Source organism: Neoarius graeffei, chromosome 12, assembly GCF_027579695.1.
Source record: "Neoarius graeffei isolate fNeoGra1 chromosome 12, fNeoGra1.pri, whole genome shotgun sequence".
NCBI classification, from domain to species: domain Eukaryota; kingdom Metazoa; phylum Chordata; class Actinopteri; order Siluriformes; family Ariidae; genus Neoarius; species Neoarius graeffei.
In genome coordinates, this window is record NC_083580.1 from 80,951,120 (window position 1) to 80,968,673 (window position 17,554).

At 44.7% G+C, this 17,554-nt stretch overlaps 1 protein-coding gene across 1 annotated transcript in view; it reads left to right on the plus strand.

The window, feature by feature from the left end:
• The first annotated feature begins 8,563 nt into the window (after positions 1-8,563).
• The window catches only part of LOC132895710 (gamma-aminobutyric acid receptor subunit alpha-3-like), a 176,020-nt gene continuing 167,029 nt past the window's right edge, over positions 8,564-17,554 (plus strand). The window contains exon 1 of the mRNA XM_060936525.1: positions 8,564-8,649. Coding sequence (XP_060792508.1) covers positions 8,564-8,649 — 86 coding nt within the window. The remainder of the gene's footprint in view (positions 8,650-17,554) is intronic.

Here is a 17,554-nt window from a genome sequence, read left to right on the forward strand (position 1 = left end):
TATTTGCTCACCTGCCAGTTCCCACCCACCAGCCGGCTCTTACCATTACAGCTGCTACCAAAAGTGAAGGCTAACACGTGCTTCCTCTGAGAAACTTGAAGCTAGCTACAGTATCTTTTCAAACTGCTACTCATGATCTGTCTCTGGGCAGTGTATTGCATTCAGAGGAAAGAGTTATCTGCCTTCTTTTGCATACTTGAGCTCACAGATGCCTACGATTGGCTAATGCCACTGTGATTGACAGGGAGAGAGAGAATAGAGCCATTCCTCCAACCTGGCCAGTTTTGCTCACTTGGTGCCTGGCCATCCTGGTGATATTTACCACCCCTGCTTTGTAGGAGGGATGAAACGGAGCTACCTGGCAGTAGTCTTCCTGGAAAAATAAAATCTGCTGAAGCTCAAAGTAATAAAAAAGCCAGGGCAGGCACTTGGGTGACATTTGATGCATGGTGCACAAAAACAGCTCAAAGGAATGATAGACAGCAGCTGTAATTATCAATGAAACATCACACTATATATATAAAGAATTTACAGAGACTGTATATCCAGGAGCTCTGTATAGCATTGAGCATGCCAGTCTTTTATGGACATGGATATGTGTGGCCTTTCTTAAAGGCATAATTGTTCTTTTCTGCTCTGGTAGAATTATCAGAGCAGAGAGAGACCCTAAAACCGTAGATATGTATGGAAGTGATTGATGTGAGAACCAAAACCTCTGTAGAGCCAAACTGTAGCTGGTGCCAAGCTGGTGAGTGAGCTGCTGGCCAAGTTTTAGTTTTGAATCACACAATCCTCTTTAAAGGATCAAAGCTGAAAGTTTAATGTTGGAATAATGTAGAAACAAACCATTATACAGAGCAAGTAAGCTTGCCTTCTCTTCATCAAGCTTTATTCACTGATCCAAGAGCATTAGTGAGGTCAGGCACTGATGTTGGGTGAGGAGGTCTGGGGCACAGTTGATGTTCCAGTTCATCCCAAAGGTGTTCAGTGGGGTTGAGTTCAGTCAGGGCTCTGTGCAGGACACTCGAGTTCTTTCACTCCAACCTGAACACACCATGTCTTCATGGAGCTAACTTTGTGCACAGGAATGCTGGAACAGGTTTGAGCCTCTTAGTTCCAGTGAAGAGAAATTGTAATGATACAGCAAACAGAGACACTTTGTACAACTGTGTTCTTCCAACTTTGTGGTAACAGTTTGCAGAAGAACGACACATGGGTGTGATGGTTAGGTCTCCACATACTTTTGTAAACCTACTTTTGACATGTGTGTTTTCTTGTTTAGCTTAATTCTAGTTATGCTAGAATATTTACAGAGTAGTGTGCTATAAGAAGAATAACTGAATAATTAAAAAATATCTATGTATATTTAACTAACAACTATTTAAGAATAAGTCAATTTATTCAGGTAACGAAAGAATGGAAAGAAGTGATATGGGTTGGTAGTTGCTCCTGTCTGAGGTGTCTAGTTTGGGCCTTATCAGAACGGGTGTGATCGTCAGTGGGACAAGATGTTATGGAGTTGTTTATGATGGAAGCGATCCGACACTGACACTAAAAGCTTAAGTATCATCAGCTATTTTATTCCAGGCTTAAATAATTTTAATTGACTGAAGATTTGAAGGCTTTCTAAAATGACAACACCCAAACACTTTCTTCTACTAGAACAATACACACAGTCCAACCCTACAGGAAGACATAGGCCTACATGCCTATCAGTATGATTTCAGCAGCATTTTTCTCTTTCAAATAAACACTTTAAAACAAAGAAGCAAAAATTAGAAAATATTTAATATTTAACTTGAGGTAGATAAACAAATTCATTGGTTAACACCACAAGGACAGTGAAGGTGCCAATGTGTTTTGTAAACCTAATCTAAATGTTAACTGTAAAAATGTTAGCTGTATGTAGTAGCGTACCATATGGCAAGCTAGTTAGCTACTTAAGTGTGTTAATACAGAATAAGCGAAAAAAATGTGGATATTAATGTGTAGTCATAGTCTTTTATTTAAAGATGCTTTAAAGATGTTTGCTGTTTTATGTTTGTAGATTTTCTCAATATGCTAAACTGCGAGGTGTCTGTGCATTAGAGCTGGATGATATGATGTTATAATATCAGTATTTTGATAAGTCACAGTACCCTTTGCTAAGATCTCGTGTATATTGCCTCATCTCATCTCATTTTCTTCCGCTTATCCGGGGCCGGGTCGCGGAGGCAGCAGTCTGAGCATGGAAGCCCAAACTTCCCTCTCCCCAGACACCTTGGCCAGCTCCTCGGGAAGAACACCGAGGTGTTCCCAGGCCAGCCGAGAGACACAGTCCCTCCAGCGTGTCCTGGGTCTTCCCTGGAGCCTCCACCTGGGGGGACATGCCTGGAACACCTCCCCAGGGAGGCGTCCAGGAGGCATCCGAAAGAGATGTCCAAGCCACCTCAGCTAATTCCTCTCGATGTGGAGGAGCAGCAGCTCTACTCCGAGCTCCTCCCGAGTGACTGTGCTTCTCACCCTATCTCTAAGGGAGCGCCCAGCCACCCTGCGAAGGAAACTCATTTCGGCCGCTTGTATCTGCGATCTTGTTCTTTCGGTCATTACCCAAAGCTCATGACCATAGGTGAGAGTCGGAATGTAGATCGACCGGTAAATCGAGAGCTTCGCCTTTTGGCTCAGCTCCTTCTTCACCACGACGGACCGGTAAAGCGACCGCATCACTGCGGAGGCTGCACCGATCTGCCTGTCGATCTCACGCTCCATCCTTCCCTCACCCGTGAACAAGATCCCAAGATATTTAAACTCCTCCACTTGAGGCAGGACTTCTCCACCAACCTGGAGAGGGCAAGCCACCCTTTTCCGGTCGAGAACCATGGCCTCGGACTTGGAGGTGCTGATTCTCATCCCAGCCGCTTCACACTCGACTGCAAACCGCCCCAGTGCATGCTGAAGGTCCTGGTTTGAAGAAGCCAACAGGACATCATCATCCGCAAAAAGCAGAGATGAAATCCTCATCTCATCTCATCTCATTATCTCTAGCCGCTTTATCCTGTTCTACGGCACAGGGTCGCAGGCAAGCTGGAGCCTATCCCAGCTGACTACGGGCAAAAGGCGGGGTACACCCTGGACAAGTCGCCAGGTCATCACAGGGCTGACACATAGACACAGACAACCATTCACACTCACATTCACACCTACGGTCAATTTAGAGTCACCAGTTAACCTAACCTGCATGTCTTTGGACTGTGGGGGAAACCAGAGCACCCGGAGGAAACCCACGCGGACACAGGGAGAACATGCAAACTCCGCACAGAAAGGCCCTCGCCGGCCACGGGGCTCGAACCCAGGACCTTGAGATGAAATCCTGTGGTTCCCAAACAGGATTCCCTCTGGTCCCTGGCTGCACCTAGAAATTCTGTCCATAAAAATTATGAACAGAACCAGTGACAAAGGGCAGCCCTGCTGGACTCCAACATGCACTGGGAACAGGTCTGACTTACTGCCGGCAATGTGAACCAGACTCCTGCTCCGTTCGTACAGGGACTGGACAGCCCTTAGCAAAGAACCCGAACCCCATACTCCCGAAGCACCCCCCACAGGATACCACAAGGGACACGGTCGAATGCTTTTTCCAGATCCACAAAGCACATGTGGACTGGTTGGGCAAACTCCCATGAACCCTCGAGCACCCTATGAAGAGTATAGAGCTGGTCCAGTGTTCCATGACCAGGACAAAAACCGCATTGTTCCTCCTGGATCCGAGGTTCGACTATTGGCCGAATTCTCCTCTCCAGTACCCTGGAGTAAACCTTCCCGGGGAGGCTGAAAAGTGTGATTCCCCTATAATTGGAGCACACCCTCCGGTCCCCTTTCTTAAAAAGAGGGACCACTACCCCGGTCTGCCACTCCAGAGGCACTGTCCCCAACCTCCACACGATGTTGCAGAGGCGTGTCAGCCAAGACAGCCCCACAACATCCAGAGACTTGAGATACTCAGGGCGGATCTCATCCACCCCCGGTGCCTTGCCACCGAGGAGCTTGCAAACCACCTCAGTGACTTCGGCTTGTGTAATGGATGAGTCCACCTCTGAGTCATCAGCCTCCGCTTCCTCAATGGAAGACATGACGGTGGGATTGAGGAGATCCTCGAAGTATTCCTTCCACCACCCGACAATATCCCCAGTCGAGGTCAACAGCTCCCCACCCGCACTGTAAACAGTGTTGGCAGAATACTGCTTCCCCCTCCTGAGGTGCCGGACGGTTTGCCAGAATTTCCTCGAGGCTGACCAATAGTCCTCCTCCATGGCCTCACTGAACTCCTCCCAGTTCCGAGTTTTTGCCTCCGCAACTGCCCGAGCTGCGGCACGCCTGGCCTGCCGATACCCGTCAGCTGCCTCAGGAGTCCCGGAGGCCAACATGGCCCGATAGGACTCCTTCTTCAGCTTGATGGCATCCCTTACTTCCAGTGTCCACCACCAGGTTCGGGGATTGCCACCACGACAGGCACCGGAGACCTTGCGGCCACAGCTCCGAACAGCCGCGTCGACAATGGAGGCAGAGAACATGGTCCACTCAGACTCAATGTACCCCGCCTCCCTCGGAAGCTGGGAGAAGCTCTCCTGGAGGTGGGAGTTAAAGACCTCCCCGACAGAGTGCTCGGCCAGACGTTCCCAGCAGACCCTCACCACACGTTTGGGCCTGCCAGGTCTGTCCGGCTTCCTTCTCTGCCAGCGGATCCAACACACCACCAGGTGGTGATCAGTTGACAGCTCAGCCCCTCTCGTCACCTGAGTGTCCAAGACATAGGGCCGGAGATCAGATGAAACGACAACAAAGTTGATCATTGACCTCCGACCTAAGGTGTCCTGGTGCCACATGCACTTATGGACACCCCATGCTCGAACATGGTGTTCGTTATGGACAAACCATGACTAGCACAGAAGTCCAATAACAAAGCACCACTCGGGTTCAGATCAGGGAGGCCGTTCCTCTCAATCACGCCCCTCCAGATGTCACTGTCGTCGCCCACGTGAGCGTTAAAGTCCCCCAGTAGAACAATGGAGTCCCCAGTCTGAGCACCTCTCAGTACCTCTCCCAGGGACTCCAAGAAGGCTGGATACTCTATACTGCTATCTGGCCCATAGGCACAAACAACAGCAAGAGCCCTCTCCCCGACCCGAAGGTGCAGAGAGGTGACCCTCTCGTTCACTGGGGTAAACTCCAACACATGGTGGCTGAGCTGGGGAGCTATAAGCAAGCCCACACCAGCCCGCCGCCACTCACCGTGGGTGACTCCAGAGAAGTGGAGAGTCCAGCCCGTCTCGAGGAGCTGGGTTCCGGAGCCCAAACTGTGTGTGGAGGTGAGCCCGACTATCTCTAGCCGGTACGTCTCAACCTCCCCCACAAGCTCAGGCTCTTTCCCCCCCAGCGAAGTGACATTCCATGTCTCAACAGTTAGCCGCTGTGTTCGGGGATCAGGTCGTTGAGGCCCCTGCCTTCGACTGCTGCCCAATCCACACTGCACCGGCCCCCTACGGCTACCTCTGTGGGTGGTGAACCCACAGGAGGTCGGGCCCACGTCACCGCTTCAGGCTGAGCCTGGCCGGGCCCCATGGGCAAAGGCCCGGCCACCAGGCACTCGCATACGAGCCCCAACCCCGGGCCTGGCTCCAGGGTGGGGCCCCAGCTGTGCCATACCGGGCAACTTCACGGTCTTTGATTTTTTTTATTTCCATAAGGGGTTTTGGTGAACTGTTCATGGTCTGGCCTGTCACCTAGGACCTGTCTGCCTTGGGAGACCCTAACAGGGGCATAATGCCCCCAACAACATAGCTCCTAGGATCATTCAAGCACACAAACCCCTCCACCACAATAAGGTGGCAGTTCTAGGAGGGGGTGTGTATATTGTGCTAAATAATAATTAAATAATCAGTCGGTAATTATATTTAAGAAAAACATGAAACAATTCAATATAAAGTTAGCATGTATATTGTGCTAACTTTATATTGAATTGTTTCATGTTTTTCTTAAATATAATTACCAACTGATTATTTAAAAGCCTGCCAAGTGGCCCAAGCGTATGTGTACTATCAGCGTTATACAGACAGAAATGTGCATTTCACATCTAAGGTGCTTTCTCCCAGGCCTCATACTTCAGCGAATGGTAACTACAATTAATTCATTTCATGGGTCTTCAATAGGTGACTTATCTATACCTGTTTATACTTCCTCTATTCTGGCTTATCTGTCCTTTCAGGCTGAATAAATTCAGGGAGCCACTTATTTGTTCTGTGAGGAATGCCATGCTGTTAGCTCAGGTTAATGGGTAATGATACATAATTAGTGTTAATGTTTCAATGAAATATAAAACAAAAGTTATGTGGAGCTTATCTGGAACGTTCTGCCATATGCGTTTGTGTTGTACGTAATATAGCACAGAGAAATTACTTATAAACACTTAGAACAGTAAGGTAATCTCGATCCCAAGTTGAAGCCCATGCAAAACCTCTGTAGTAGGTACATTATTGCTTCTATTGCTTGGTTCCTTATAACTGAGAATGCTGAATCCCTTTAAGAAACTCCAGGTTTAATCCTCGATCTCAAAAGGAAGTCTCATCACTGTGCTCGCCCGAAACACAACCGCTGCACTGGATTAGTGTCATGGTTGACAGAGCAGGTAGAAGACCTATGGGGATCCAATTAAGCTTTGTGGATTGGACTGGCTAAAAATGCAATATGTTGTGGAATTGGTGAGGATGGGAACAGCATATTTCCAACTTTAAGATTGAACTCTTCTTCAGAGTGATTTCTCAGGAACAGATTAACGTCCCTGAAAAGAATACTCCTGCCTTGTATGGGATGGGACTTGGGGATTGATGTTCAGTTTTAAATGAGGTTTTAAAACTTAAACAAGTCAAGAACCACTGCAAATATGAAGGCTTTTAAATATAACTAACATAATGATGTGTGGTGCTGTGTCCACGGTTACTGGATAGGGCTCTAAATAAATAAGAGCTTATGTTATTTGCCTTTAAGATGATCTGATGTTCAATTATTTAACCGTCTCTACCATGCAGGAGCCATGTGTATTTATCAGGTTTTAATTAACCAGGTGCTCACTGGATGTCCTTATTTCACATGCTCTCAACTGGACTCTCTGGTGGTCTTGTGTTCTGTCACAGGAAATGGAGAATGTTAAGAGGAGAAGAAGAAGCTATTTATCACATGTACAGTGAAATTCCTCTTCTGCATTTAACCCAGCTGAAGCAGTGAACACACACATGAGCAATGAGCACATACACATACCCAGAGCAATGGGCAGCTATGCTACAGTGCCTGGGGAGTAGTTTCAGGGTTAGGGCACTTCAGCCATGATACAGATGTTCATTCACTCAACTCCCCTCACAGTTTTCCTGCTGATCTTAGGAATCAAACCGGCGACCCTTTGGGCCCACAGCTGCCCTCATGAATGTATGAATGTTTTGAGTGCATTAATGTGAAATAAAATCTGTGAATGATCAACTTAACTTCTGAATTGTTTCGCATTATTTGCTGCTCAGGTGTGTCTCATTCATACAGATTGAGACTCCTTTTAATTTTCACGTACTTGTTATTAATTGCTTAAAATGCATTCTTTGAATTATGACTATGAATGTTTTTTGCGAGAATTGTGGCAAACTAGTGTTACAAAGGTGGCATGGTGGTGTAGTAGTTAGCACTGTTGCCTCACAGCAAGAAGGTTCTGGGTTTGAGCCCAGTGGCTGACGGGGGCCTTTCTGTGTGAAGTTTGCATGTTCTCTTCGTGTCTGTGTGGGTTTCCTCTGGGTGCTGGCAAATTGTCCAGGGTGTACCCTGCCTCTCGCCCATAGTCAGCTGGGATACACTCCAGCCCACTGCGACCCTGCACAGAATAAGCGGTTATGGACAACGGATGGATGGATAGTGTTACAAAATGTAGGAGTAAAATTTCTTCTTGCCTGTCCTGTCTTATTTGTTGTTCCCTGGAGTTGTGTCATGGTCTGCTTATAATTCCATACTGCACATGCAGGGAGCAGAGGTCTTTAATACAGTCTGAATAGAAATATTCACATTAATTTTTTATTTTCAGTTTATTATAGTCTGCTTGGCAGAGAAAAAAATGTTTTTTATAACAACACAGTGACATGTACCTCCCATGAACAGCTGAGCAGCTGTCGATCCAGCTCTGCATTAATACAGGAAGTTAGAGTGAAAGTGATGATTGCTGGTATGCTGAATTATCAGGCTTAACACATTTATTATTCTTGCGCCATTTAAGATTGTCTGTCTTCATCAAAATTGATGCGCAAACAGAAAGTGCATTCACATGTTGTCTCTGGAGCCAGCCCTGGTGCCAGTTTGTCCATGTGGAACAGCAAGCTTCTTGCACGGCTGCTGAGAGCATGTGTTCTGCAAATGCTAATGTGTTGCTTTCTGCATGCCAGGTGGTTGTCAACAACGCAGCCACCAATAAATCATAAAATGACTTCTATCACTTCACTGGTTTGCTCATTCTCAGCATCATCTCTTCCCTCTGCAGGCTTTTTGGATTCAGAGTGACATGGCTGGCGCTCCCAACAAGCTTGGCGTTCTTGTGTCATGCATATGGATTTTCTTAATGCTTCTCGAACCCAGCCTTCAGAATGGGTAAGATAATTGTCTACTACTTCCCCTACGTTCACTGAACTCCAAATCTTTAACTCCGTAGATATTTTACAAGTGATACCCTAATTAATGACGTTCTGTTACAGCGGTAGGGCTTTGACAATCTGTGAAATGTCATTTGGGCCAGCTGCAGCTGGGTTTAAATTGCTTGTGCAAAACTGCCACAAAAATGGAATTTTTTTAGTAAACTGCACTAGTTTGTAGTGTAAGTACAATATAAACTTGGAAATTGAGTTAATAAATGTGAAGGATTTCAATTTGGGGAGTTTGGTTGTACCTACCACTCAGCGTTCACTGTATTAAACACTCTTTTTATGATAGAGGAGTTTGGAAGATCTAGAGGTTTAGAGGTCATGTTGCCATATGATTCTTTTCCTAACCTGCGGTAAGCCTTGCTGTGTGACCTGTGGATTTAACTAGCACTTGGACACAACAGTCCTGCGTTCACACTAGCTACAGACAAAGCAGCAAGCAGCCATTCCTCTTATATGTATGTACATGGACAACACGGAGCTGTGATTTCTGTGACATTCAATTGACATGTGAGGTGATATTTTATCTAATTGGTGCAAATTAGGCATAATGAAGTCCAGTGACAATGCAAATGATTGGCTTGAATCATTCCTCAGACCAGTATGCTATGACGTTTTTTTCAGTTCCCTACCTACAACTTTAGCAAAAAAAAAAGTGGTTTCATCATATCCTGTCATATACGACCTCTCGGTAAATATAAATATAAAATTAGATTAGATTAGATAAAATTTTATTGATCCCTTTGGGAGGGTTCCCTCAGGGAAGTTAAGATTCCAGCAGCATCATTACAGATAAACAGAGAAAAGAAATAGAGAAAACTTCTAGATAAATTAAAATAAATTAAGTATTTACATATACAAATATAAAAGAATAAGATATGGAGAAGAGAGGAAGGGGGAGGGGGAAAGGGGGAGAAGTGGGGTTAGGGTAAGTGTGTGTGTGTGTGTGGGGGGGGGGAAGCAGGAAAGATATTGCACTTTATATTGCACATTATATTGCACATTGTTCGGTATTGCTTATTGTTAGGCTAGGCTACTGCTCCTTCCCGTCCTCTGTCCTCCTGTTACCCCTCCTCCCGCCCAGAGAGGAGTTGTACAGTCTGATGGCGTGAGGGACAAAGGAGTTTTTGAGTCTGTTCATCCTGCACTTGGGAAGGAGCATTCTGTCACTGAACAGGCTCCTCTGGTTGCTGATAACTGTGCGCAGAGGGTGACTGGCATCGTCCATGATGTTCAATAGTTTGTCCATAGACCTCTTCTCTGCCACCGTCACCAGAGAGTCCAGCTTCATGCTGACCACAGAGCCGGCCTGCCTGATCGGTTTGTCCAGCCTGGATGTGTCCTTCTTGGATGTGCTGCCCCCCCAGCACACCACGGTGTAAAACAGGACACTGGCGACCACAGACTGATAGAACATCCACAGGAGTTTCCTGCAGATGTTAAAGGACCGCAGCCTCCTAAGAAAGTATAGCCTGCTCTGTCCCTTCCTGTATAAGTGATTGGTGTTGCAAGTCCAGTCCAGCTTGCTGTCCAGCCACAGCCCGAGGTACTTGCAGGAACCCACAGCCTCCACCTCGATCAGAGCTGGTCGTGACCTTGGTCTGGACCTCCCAAAGTCAATGACCAGCTCCTTGGTCTTCGAGGTGTTGAGCTGCAGATGGTTCCTGTTGCACCACACAGCAAAGTCCCTCACCAGGCTCCTATACTCCTCCTCTCTGTCGTTACTGATACACCCAACGATGGCTGTGTCATCGGCAAACTTCTGAATGTGACACAGCTCCGAGTTGTAGCAGAAGTCCGCGGTGTACAGGGTGAAGAGAAGAGGGGCCAGCACCATGCCCTGGGATGCTCCGGTGCTACTAATCACAGTGTCAGACGTGATGTCCTTCAGCCTGACGTACTGCGGCCTGTCAGTGAGGTAGCTGGAGATCCAGGTGACCAGGCAGGGGTCCACTCGCATCCTGTTCAGTTTGTCCTGAAGCAATAGGGGCTGGATGGTGTTGAAGGCACTCGAGAAGTCAAAACAAAAGTAAATTGTGTGCTGTAAGCTATACAGTTTGGCTATTATCATTTCTCATTGGAACTAAAAACTCTGGATGGATGCTACATGCCTGCAAGAGACATTATATTACAAGAGCCTTCCTCAAGGGCCCAGCAGTTGCAGCTTGTCAGTGCTGGGGCTTGAGCACATGACCTTCAGATCAGTAACCCAGAGCCTAAACCATTGAGCCACCACAGAGACAAGAATGGTGTCTGAATACTACACACCCATAAGTGACAAACTAAGAGACACATAAGACGAGAGACTTGTCGCTCACGAGTGTGACTGCACAGCAAGTCTGACACAAACCGGTTTAATTTATCTTAGACACAAATGAAAATGTGGCATTTTGGAAATCTGCTGTTTTCCTTTTCAGCACTTCACAGGATGTGTCGTGAGTAGCTTATAGCTCTTATAGCTCTATCACATACAGTATCTTCCAGATTAGTCTTAGGCAGAAAGAGCATGAAAAAGGGACGAACAAGAGGAATGATAAAAAGATAAGGACTCCTCCTTCTGTTCACTGATCTACACAGGTAATATTCATGAGGTGTTTGAACCACATGACACCATGCTAACATATCAGCAGGGAGAGAACATATTGAATTTTATTCACTGTCGCATAACAGAACGATTCTCATCGCACACGCCTCATCTCATTTTCAAAGGAGACACTTTGTGAGAAAAAAGCTGGAAAAGGTGCAGGATTCTGTTGCCACTCTGGTGACTGTGATAATGAGTGATTTCTTTTCTGAAAGTTGAAAACAAGAAAAGTTTCTGTTTGGATTTAGCTTGATAACATGTTGTGTTTGTCTGTTTGTAAACAGTTCACTTACAAACATGGGCCCATTGTTATATTATCATATCATTATAGGAAATAATGGGTGTCACAGTGGTGTAGTGGTTAGCACTGTCGCCTCACAGCAAAAAGGTTCTGGGTTCGAGCCCAGCGGCCGATAGGGGCCTTTTTGTGTGGAGTTTGCATGTTCTCCCCATGTCTGCATGGGCTTCCTCTGGGTGCTCCAGTTTCCCCTACAGTTCAAAGACATGCAGGTTAGGTTAATATGGGGCGGTCTTGGGCTGAAGTGCCCTTGAGCGCGGCACCGAACTCCCAACTGCTCCCCGGATGCTGTAACATAGCTGCCCACTGCTCTGGGTATGTGTGTGTGCTCATTGCTCACTTGTGTGTGTTCACTGCTTTAGGTGGGTTAAATGCAGAGGATGAATTTCGCTCTGCTTGAGTGTGCATGTGACAAATAAAGGCTTCTTCTTTTAACGATATGAGCCATCCATGGCTTACTCCCACTTCAAAGACATGCAGACTAGGTAAAATTGTTCAACATGTACATCACTCTGGATAAGAACATCTGCTTAATGCCTGTAATGTAATGTAATGGCTGGGAGCCAAGGGAACAAAACTGGCCAGGCTCTCAGGGTAGGAGTGGCATACTCTTTCACCCCTGTCGGTCACAACAACACTAGCCAATCACTGGCCATCTGTCAGGTCATGTATGCGGAAGAGGGTGGATAGCGCTTTCTTCTGAAGGTGTCACGTTGCCCTTGAAGCAAGATGTGGCTGGTTGGCTTCACGTGATAGCCTGCACCCCGCTCAGTTGGTAGTTGTTGTATGATAACGCTTCATACGATAACGCTGACTGGAGGGTGAACAAATTGGGGAGAAAATGGAAAAAAACCCCAACAAAAACTGCATCAAGTTTCCCCCGATCCTTCTGCTGTTCAGCTCCTTTCAAAGGAAGTTTAATTTCAACCTCTCCAGACATGCATGAGTATCGCCCAATTTTTAAAGTTATTTTCCTTTAATGCACTTATGTGCAAATGTCCTTAAAATGAGGGTAGCATGTGGAGAATTTGCTACAAGGCAGCTGACATTAAGGTTAGTCCTGCTTTGTTTGTGAAAGGGAAAAAAAAAAAACATGTTCCAGTTCCACCATGGCTTAGAGGAGATTAGACATAATTAACATTATTTGGGTGGGATCATGTTTCTCTCTGTAAATTGGATCATGTGTTCCATACATTAATAAACATAATGAACTGTGAGTGCTATCCCTCTTGACTGTCAGCTATCTCCCCACCTCCCCTCACCTCATCTCCATCACCACCAGCTGACATTTCAAACATGCTGAGAGAGATGAGATAATAACAACTTTATCCACAAATCCCTTCATCCCTTGCTCTCTATCTTTGGCATTCCTGGCTTCAAAGGTACTGGCATTAAAGCCTCAGGAGCCATGCTCCTTTGTGAGTACATCAGCCAAACGTGTTTAAATGACTACTGACACTTCCTCATTGATTGTGGAGCCATGGAATTAATGTTTTCTGGGGGCAGAAAAAAAACACAGTTGGCTCACTGTGCATGCTAACAAGGTGACCTTAATCACTCTGAAGGCAAAGAAGGCTGACTCGTACATCCCGACCCTGCCAAGTACCTTGTCGCCGCCACAGAGTATCATCAGACTTCATCTTCATGCTGCTTCCTTTTTCATGTTGTACTTTTTCAAGATGCCCTTTACGTAGAGTGGATATTTAACTCTTATATCAAAGAAAAGAGAAGCGCACAAGTGGCAAAGATTCCCGAATACTAAAGCATCAGATGTGTCCACAAGCCCTGCCTTTTTTTTTCCTACGTCCACTCATATCATCACTTGATTTCAAATCAACATCTCCACGGTGGGCGGCACGGTGGTGTAGTGGTTAGCGCTGTCGCCTCACAGCAAGAAGGTCTGGGTTCGAGCCTCGTGGCCGGCGAGGGCCTTTCTGTGTGGAGTTTGCATGTTCTCCCCGTGTCCGCGTGGGTTTCCTCTGGGTGCTCCGGTTTCCCCCACAGTCCAAAGACATGCAGGTTAGGTTAACTGGTGACTCTAAATTGAGCGTAGGTGTGAATGTGAGTGTGAATGGTTGTTTGTGTCTATGTGTCAGCCCTGTGATGACCTGGCGACTTGTCCAGGGTGAACCCCGCCTTTCGCCCGTAGTCAGCTGGGATAGGCTCCAGCTTGCCTGCGACCCTGTAGAACAGGATAAAGCGGCTAGAGATGATGAGATGAGATCTCCACGATGCAGGTAGGAGACTTTGCTAATGGATAAAGTTGTCCCGAGACAAATTCTTAGTATTAGTCATTACAGTCGCTCAGGGAACACTAGCTTGCCAATATCACAACTTGATGAAACATTTCTTTTCCACAATCCATCTTTTACATACGAATGCACCTGTGTACCAGACAGTGGCTGATACCTCACCCCCAAACACACGCAAGTACTCATTATCTCCACCCTTTGAAGCACAATCTCAGGCTAATGAGCATGGACAGTTTGAACCTCTTCTGTTGTCTGTTTTGTTTGGGATCAGTCTCAGCACCCCTGGCTAAAGTGACAAAAAAATCAATGGCAACAAGGGGGAGAGTGCTCCTCCACTCCTGCCATCCTGTCATATAGATTGCTCATTGACTTCTCTCCTTTGCTACCCCTCCACTACTACTCTGAATCCCAGGTATCAGTGGCACAGTGACCTAGGCAACAAATAGCAGTCTCTTGACAGTCAGCACAATGCTGTCATGTTTTATGGGTTACAGGGTTGTGGGAGAAAGTAATAGTGCCAGGTGCTCAGTGATCACCTTCTCTAGTTTTATTACCAATCATGAGTCTCAATAATGGTTATTTATTTATTTATTTATTTATTTTTAACGCATCTATGAACATGTGTTCTGTAAGTATGGTGACAGCAAAAGCAGTACCCAAATGTTGTGAATAGAATGAGCACAACCTACATTAGGCTTGTTTGATATTGATTTAAGGAGAATATGGGATGGGAGGAGAGGGTGTAATAATATCATGAGCTGTGCAGTCAGGAACTGCTTACCGGCAGAGACGATCTCGAAATGGTGGATTTATAGGTGATTCTGCAGTAAAGCAGAGTAAACGGTAAAGAAAACATAATAGTAGACTGCATTTTCAGTATTATTCTTCTACAAATAGATTGTCCAATTTCCACATGTTGACGTTTTCCCTGTTGATCTGCTGCTCTCTATTTTTGAAAAAGTGTCTACATATTTAATCACTTATTTTTGTCATTACAAATTAATGTTAATGGTGAAGTGTTAGATTTGACAATTTGTTGCAGGTCTAAGTAATCATTTTTAGATGAAACATTTCACCTCTTTCTACTGAAAACCCAAAGTGCCATTTTTGACAATTTTTAACCCAAAACATGTTGGTGGCATACCTAATAAATAGGAATTATTATTAGAATTCAGTTCAATTCGAAGAAGAAGAAGATTTATTGTCATTGTACAAGAATACAACGAAATTCCGTTTGGCAGCAACTCTCTTATAGCAGCTACATGTCACAGTCACAAGAAAATATATTAAACATAAATAGTAAAAACAGTAAAGTGCAGATAAAATGTTATATATAAATAGTCTGTATTAAAGGTGCAGTCTATATTTGAGGTGCAAGAGTTATTGTCCATTGACTGGGAGGTAGTAGTGTGTGTGTGTGTGTGTGTGAATATTCTGTGAATATTTTTGCACAATATTGGAATGAAGAAAAATTATAAGTGAAAAGACTTTTTTCTAAATAATAAACAATGCAAAGCATTGTCTGTAAAAAACTATCTAAATAAAAATTGTGAACAGAGGTTTAATATCGTAAATAAATGAACTAGAGGTTCACCATAACTCATCTCATCTCATTATCTGTAGCCGCTTTATCGTGTTCTACAGGGTCGCAGGCGAGCTGGATCCTATCCCAGCTGACTACGGGCGAAAGGCGGGGTACACCCTGGACAAGTCGCCAGGTCATCACAGGGCTGACACATAGACACAGACAACCATTCACACTCACATTCACACCTACGCTCAATTTAGAGTCACCAGTTAACCTAACCTGCATGTCTTTGGACTGTGGGGGAAACCGGAGCACCCGGAGGAAACCCACGCGGACACGGGGAGAACATGCAAACTCCACACAGAAAGGCCCTCGCCGGCCACGGGGCTCGAACCCGGACCTTCTTGCTGTGAGGCGACAGCGCTAACCACTACACCACGTGCCACCCTCACCATAACTTAAAAATAGTAAATTAATATATTTATAAATTCTCCCAAAAGTTTATTTGAATAAACAACATCGTATTCCGATGTTATATTGTAGAGCTCTTACACAGAGGTTGGTAGGTTTAGTCATATATTTAAATAATATTGTCTGGCTTTTTTTCATAGTCTATCAGATATATTCCATTCAGCTAGCATGATATTGAATGAGTTGAAGACGAGTAGCTGAATGGAGTATATCTGATAGACCACAAAAAAAGCCAGCCGATATTATTATTATTATTATTATAGTTGATGTATAATATTCATTGTATATTCAATGTACAATAATATTTATTATTTATTATTTATTATTCCTTGTTTGTTTACAAATCGTCACAGTAGTTTGCTAGCATGGAAGTTTTACATGTAATACGTATTTTATGGCATTTTAATTCACTGTGACAGTTTACTGCAGGTGCCACCGGCGAACAAGGAAATGCTTCTGCGCATGCGCAGCAGAAAACTTTTTCATTGACTCTTTGCATCAGCTCCGACATGTGACGTCATGTTGTCTTGACAACCATGCAGTATTGTAAACCATATTCAGTGCTCATTCTCTATTGCGTAGAGTGATGTAATACACGTAGGATAAGCAACATGCTAACAATATTTCATGCTATCAAACCAAATGAATGAAACCTGTTAGAAGGGAACAGAACACATGTTTTTATTCCATCGAAAAAGTGTCCTATATGTATAATAATATATCATATCAGATAATCAGAAGAAACGTCGTTAGGTATCACGGCAGTGTAATATTGTGTAGAGATGATTAAATCTTATATTGCGTAAGCCTAGTCAACACCCATTAGCTGAACATGTATGCCACCCACCTCACTGCTTTCCTTATACTGAAATAATAATTTATCCATATGGCAGTGAAAATTCAGTGATTTCAGAGACATCATTTCTACCTCTATCACGATTATGTTGTGATATATGACCCCTCTGCAGAGATTACCATGTTAATCACCTCATATTTTTTTGTGATAGGACCCACAGCAGCACAGTGTTCACTAACTGAGTAATAACACTGTCGACTTCAGACCCCCTAATTTGCTAATAGTTCCAGTGGGCAGCTAGGGGAGCAGGGTCTGATTATGCTCTCCCCTGGCTCTACAGGGGGCAGACTGCAGGGCAAATACTGAGAACTCGATATGAAAAACTCATATGGCAATGCAATTTCCGAGCCCTTCCGCAAGCACATTAAACAAGAATGAGTTAGACACCCAGATTTTTTTTCCCCCACTCTACCAGAAAATCAAAAAAGGGATGGAAATATTCTTCGTTATCTAATTCTATCAAACTACTTAGGCTATATTTATCGTGCAAATGACCCTTTTTAATTTCAATGCATTATTAAAATAGTGTGTTTCATTCATGGTACAAATTCTCCTAAGCTCTTTCTCAGAGCTGTGTAAATGTTCCATGGAGCCAAGGAGGGCCTGTCAAGATTGGAATTTCAGCTTTGGATGTTTTAATCTTCCCGACTGATTTGCGTCTTAATTGCACCAAGGGAAAATCACAAGTTTTTAGAACAGCCTCTGTATTTAAAGTAAATTTTAATTCTAGTTGCTTTTTGCTTCTCCAGTCAACTCTGACAAGTTTTTTTTTTTTTTAAACTGCATACTGTCAGGATGCTTTGAAAGAACATTGTACACGGCCCTGACTGCTGTTGCGTCTCAGGACAGATCAATAGTCTGTTCTC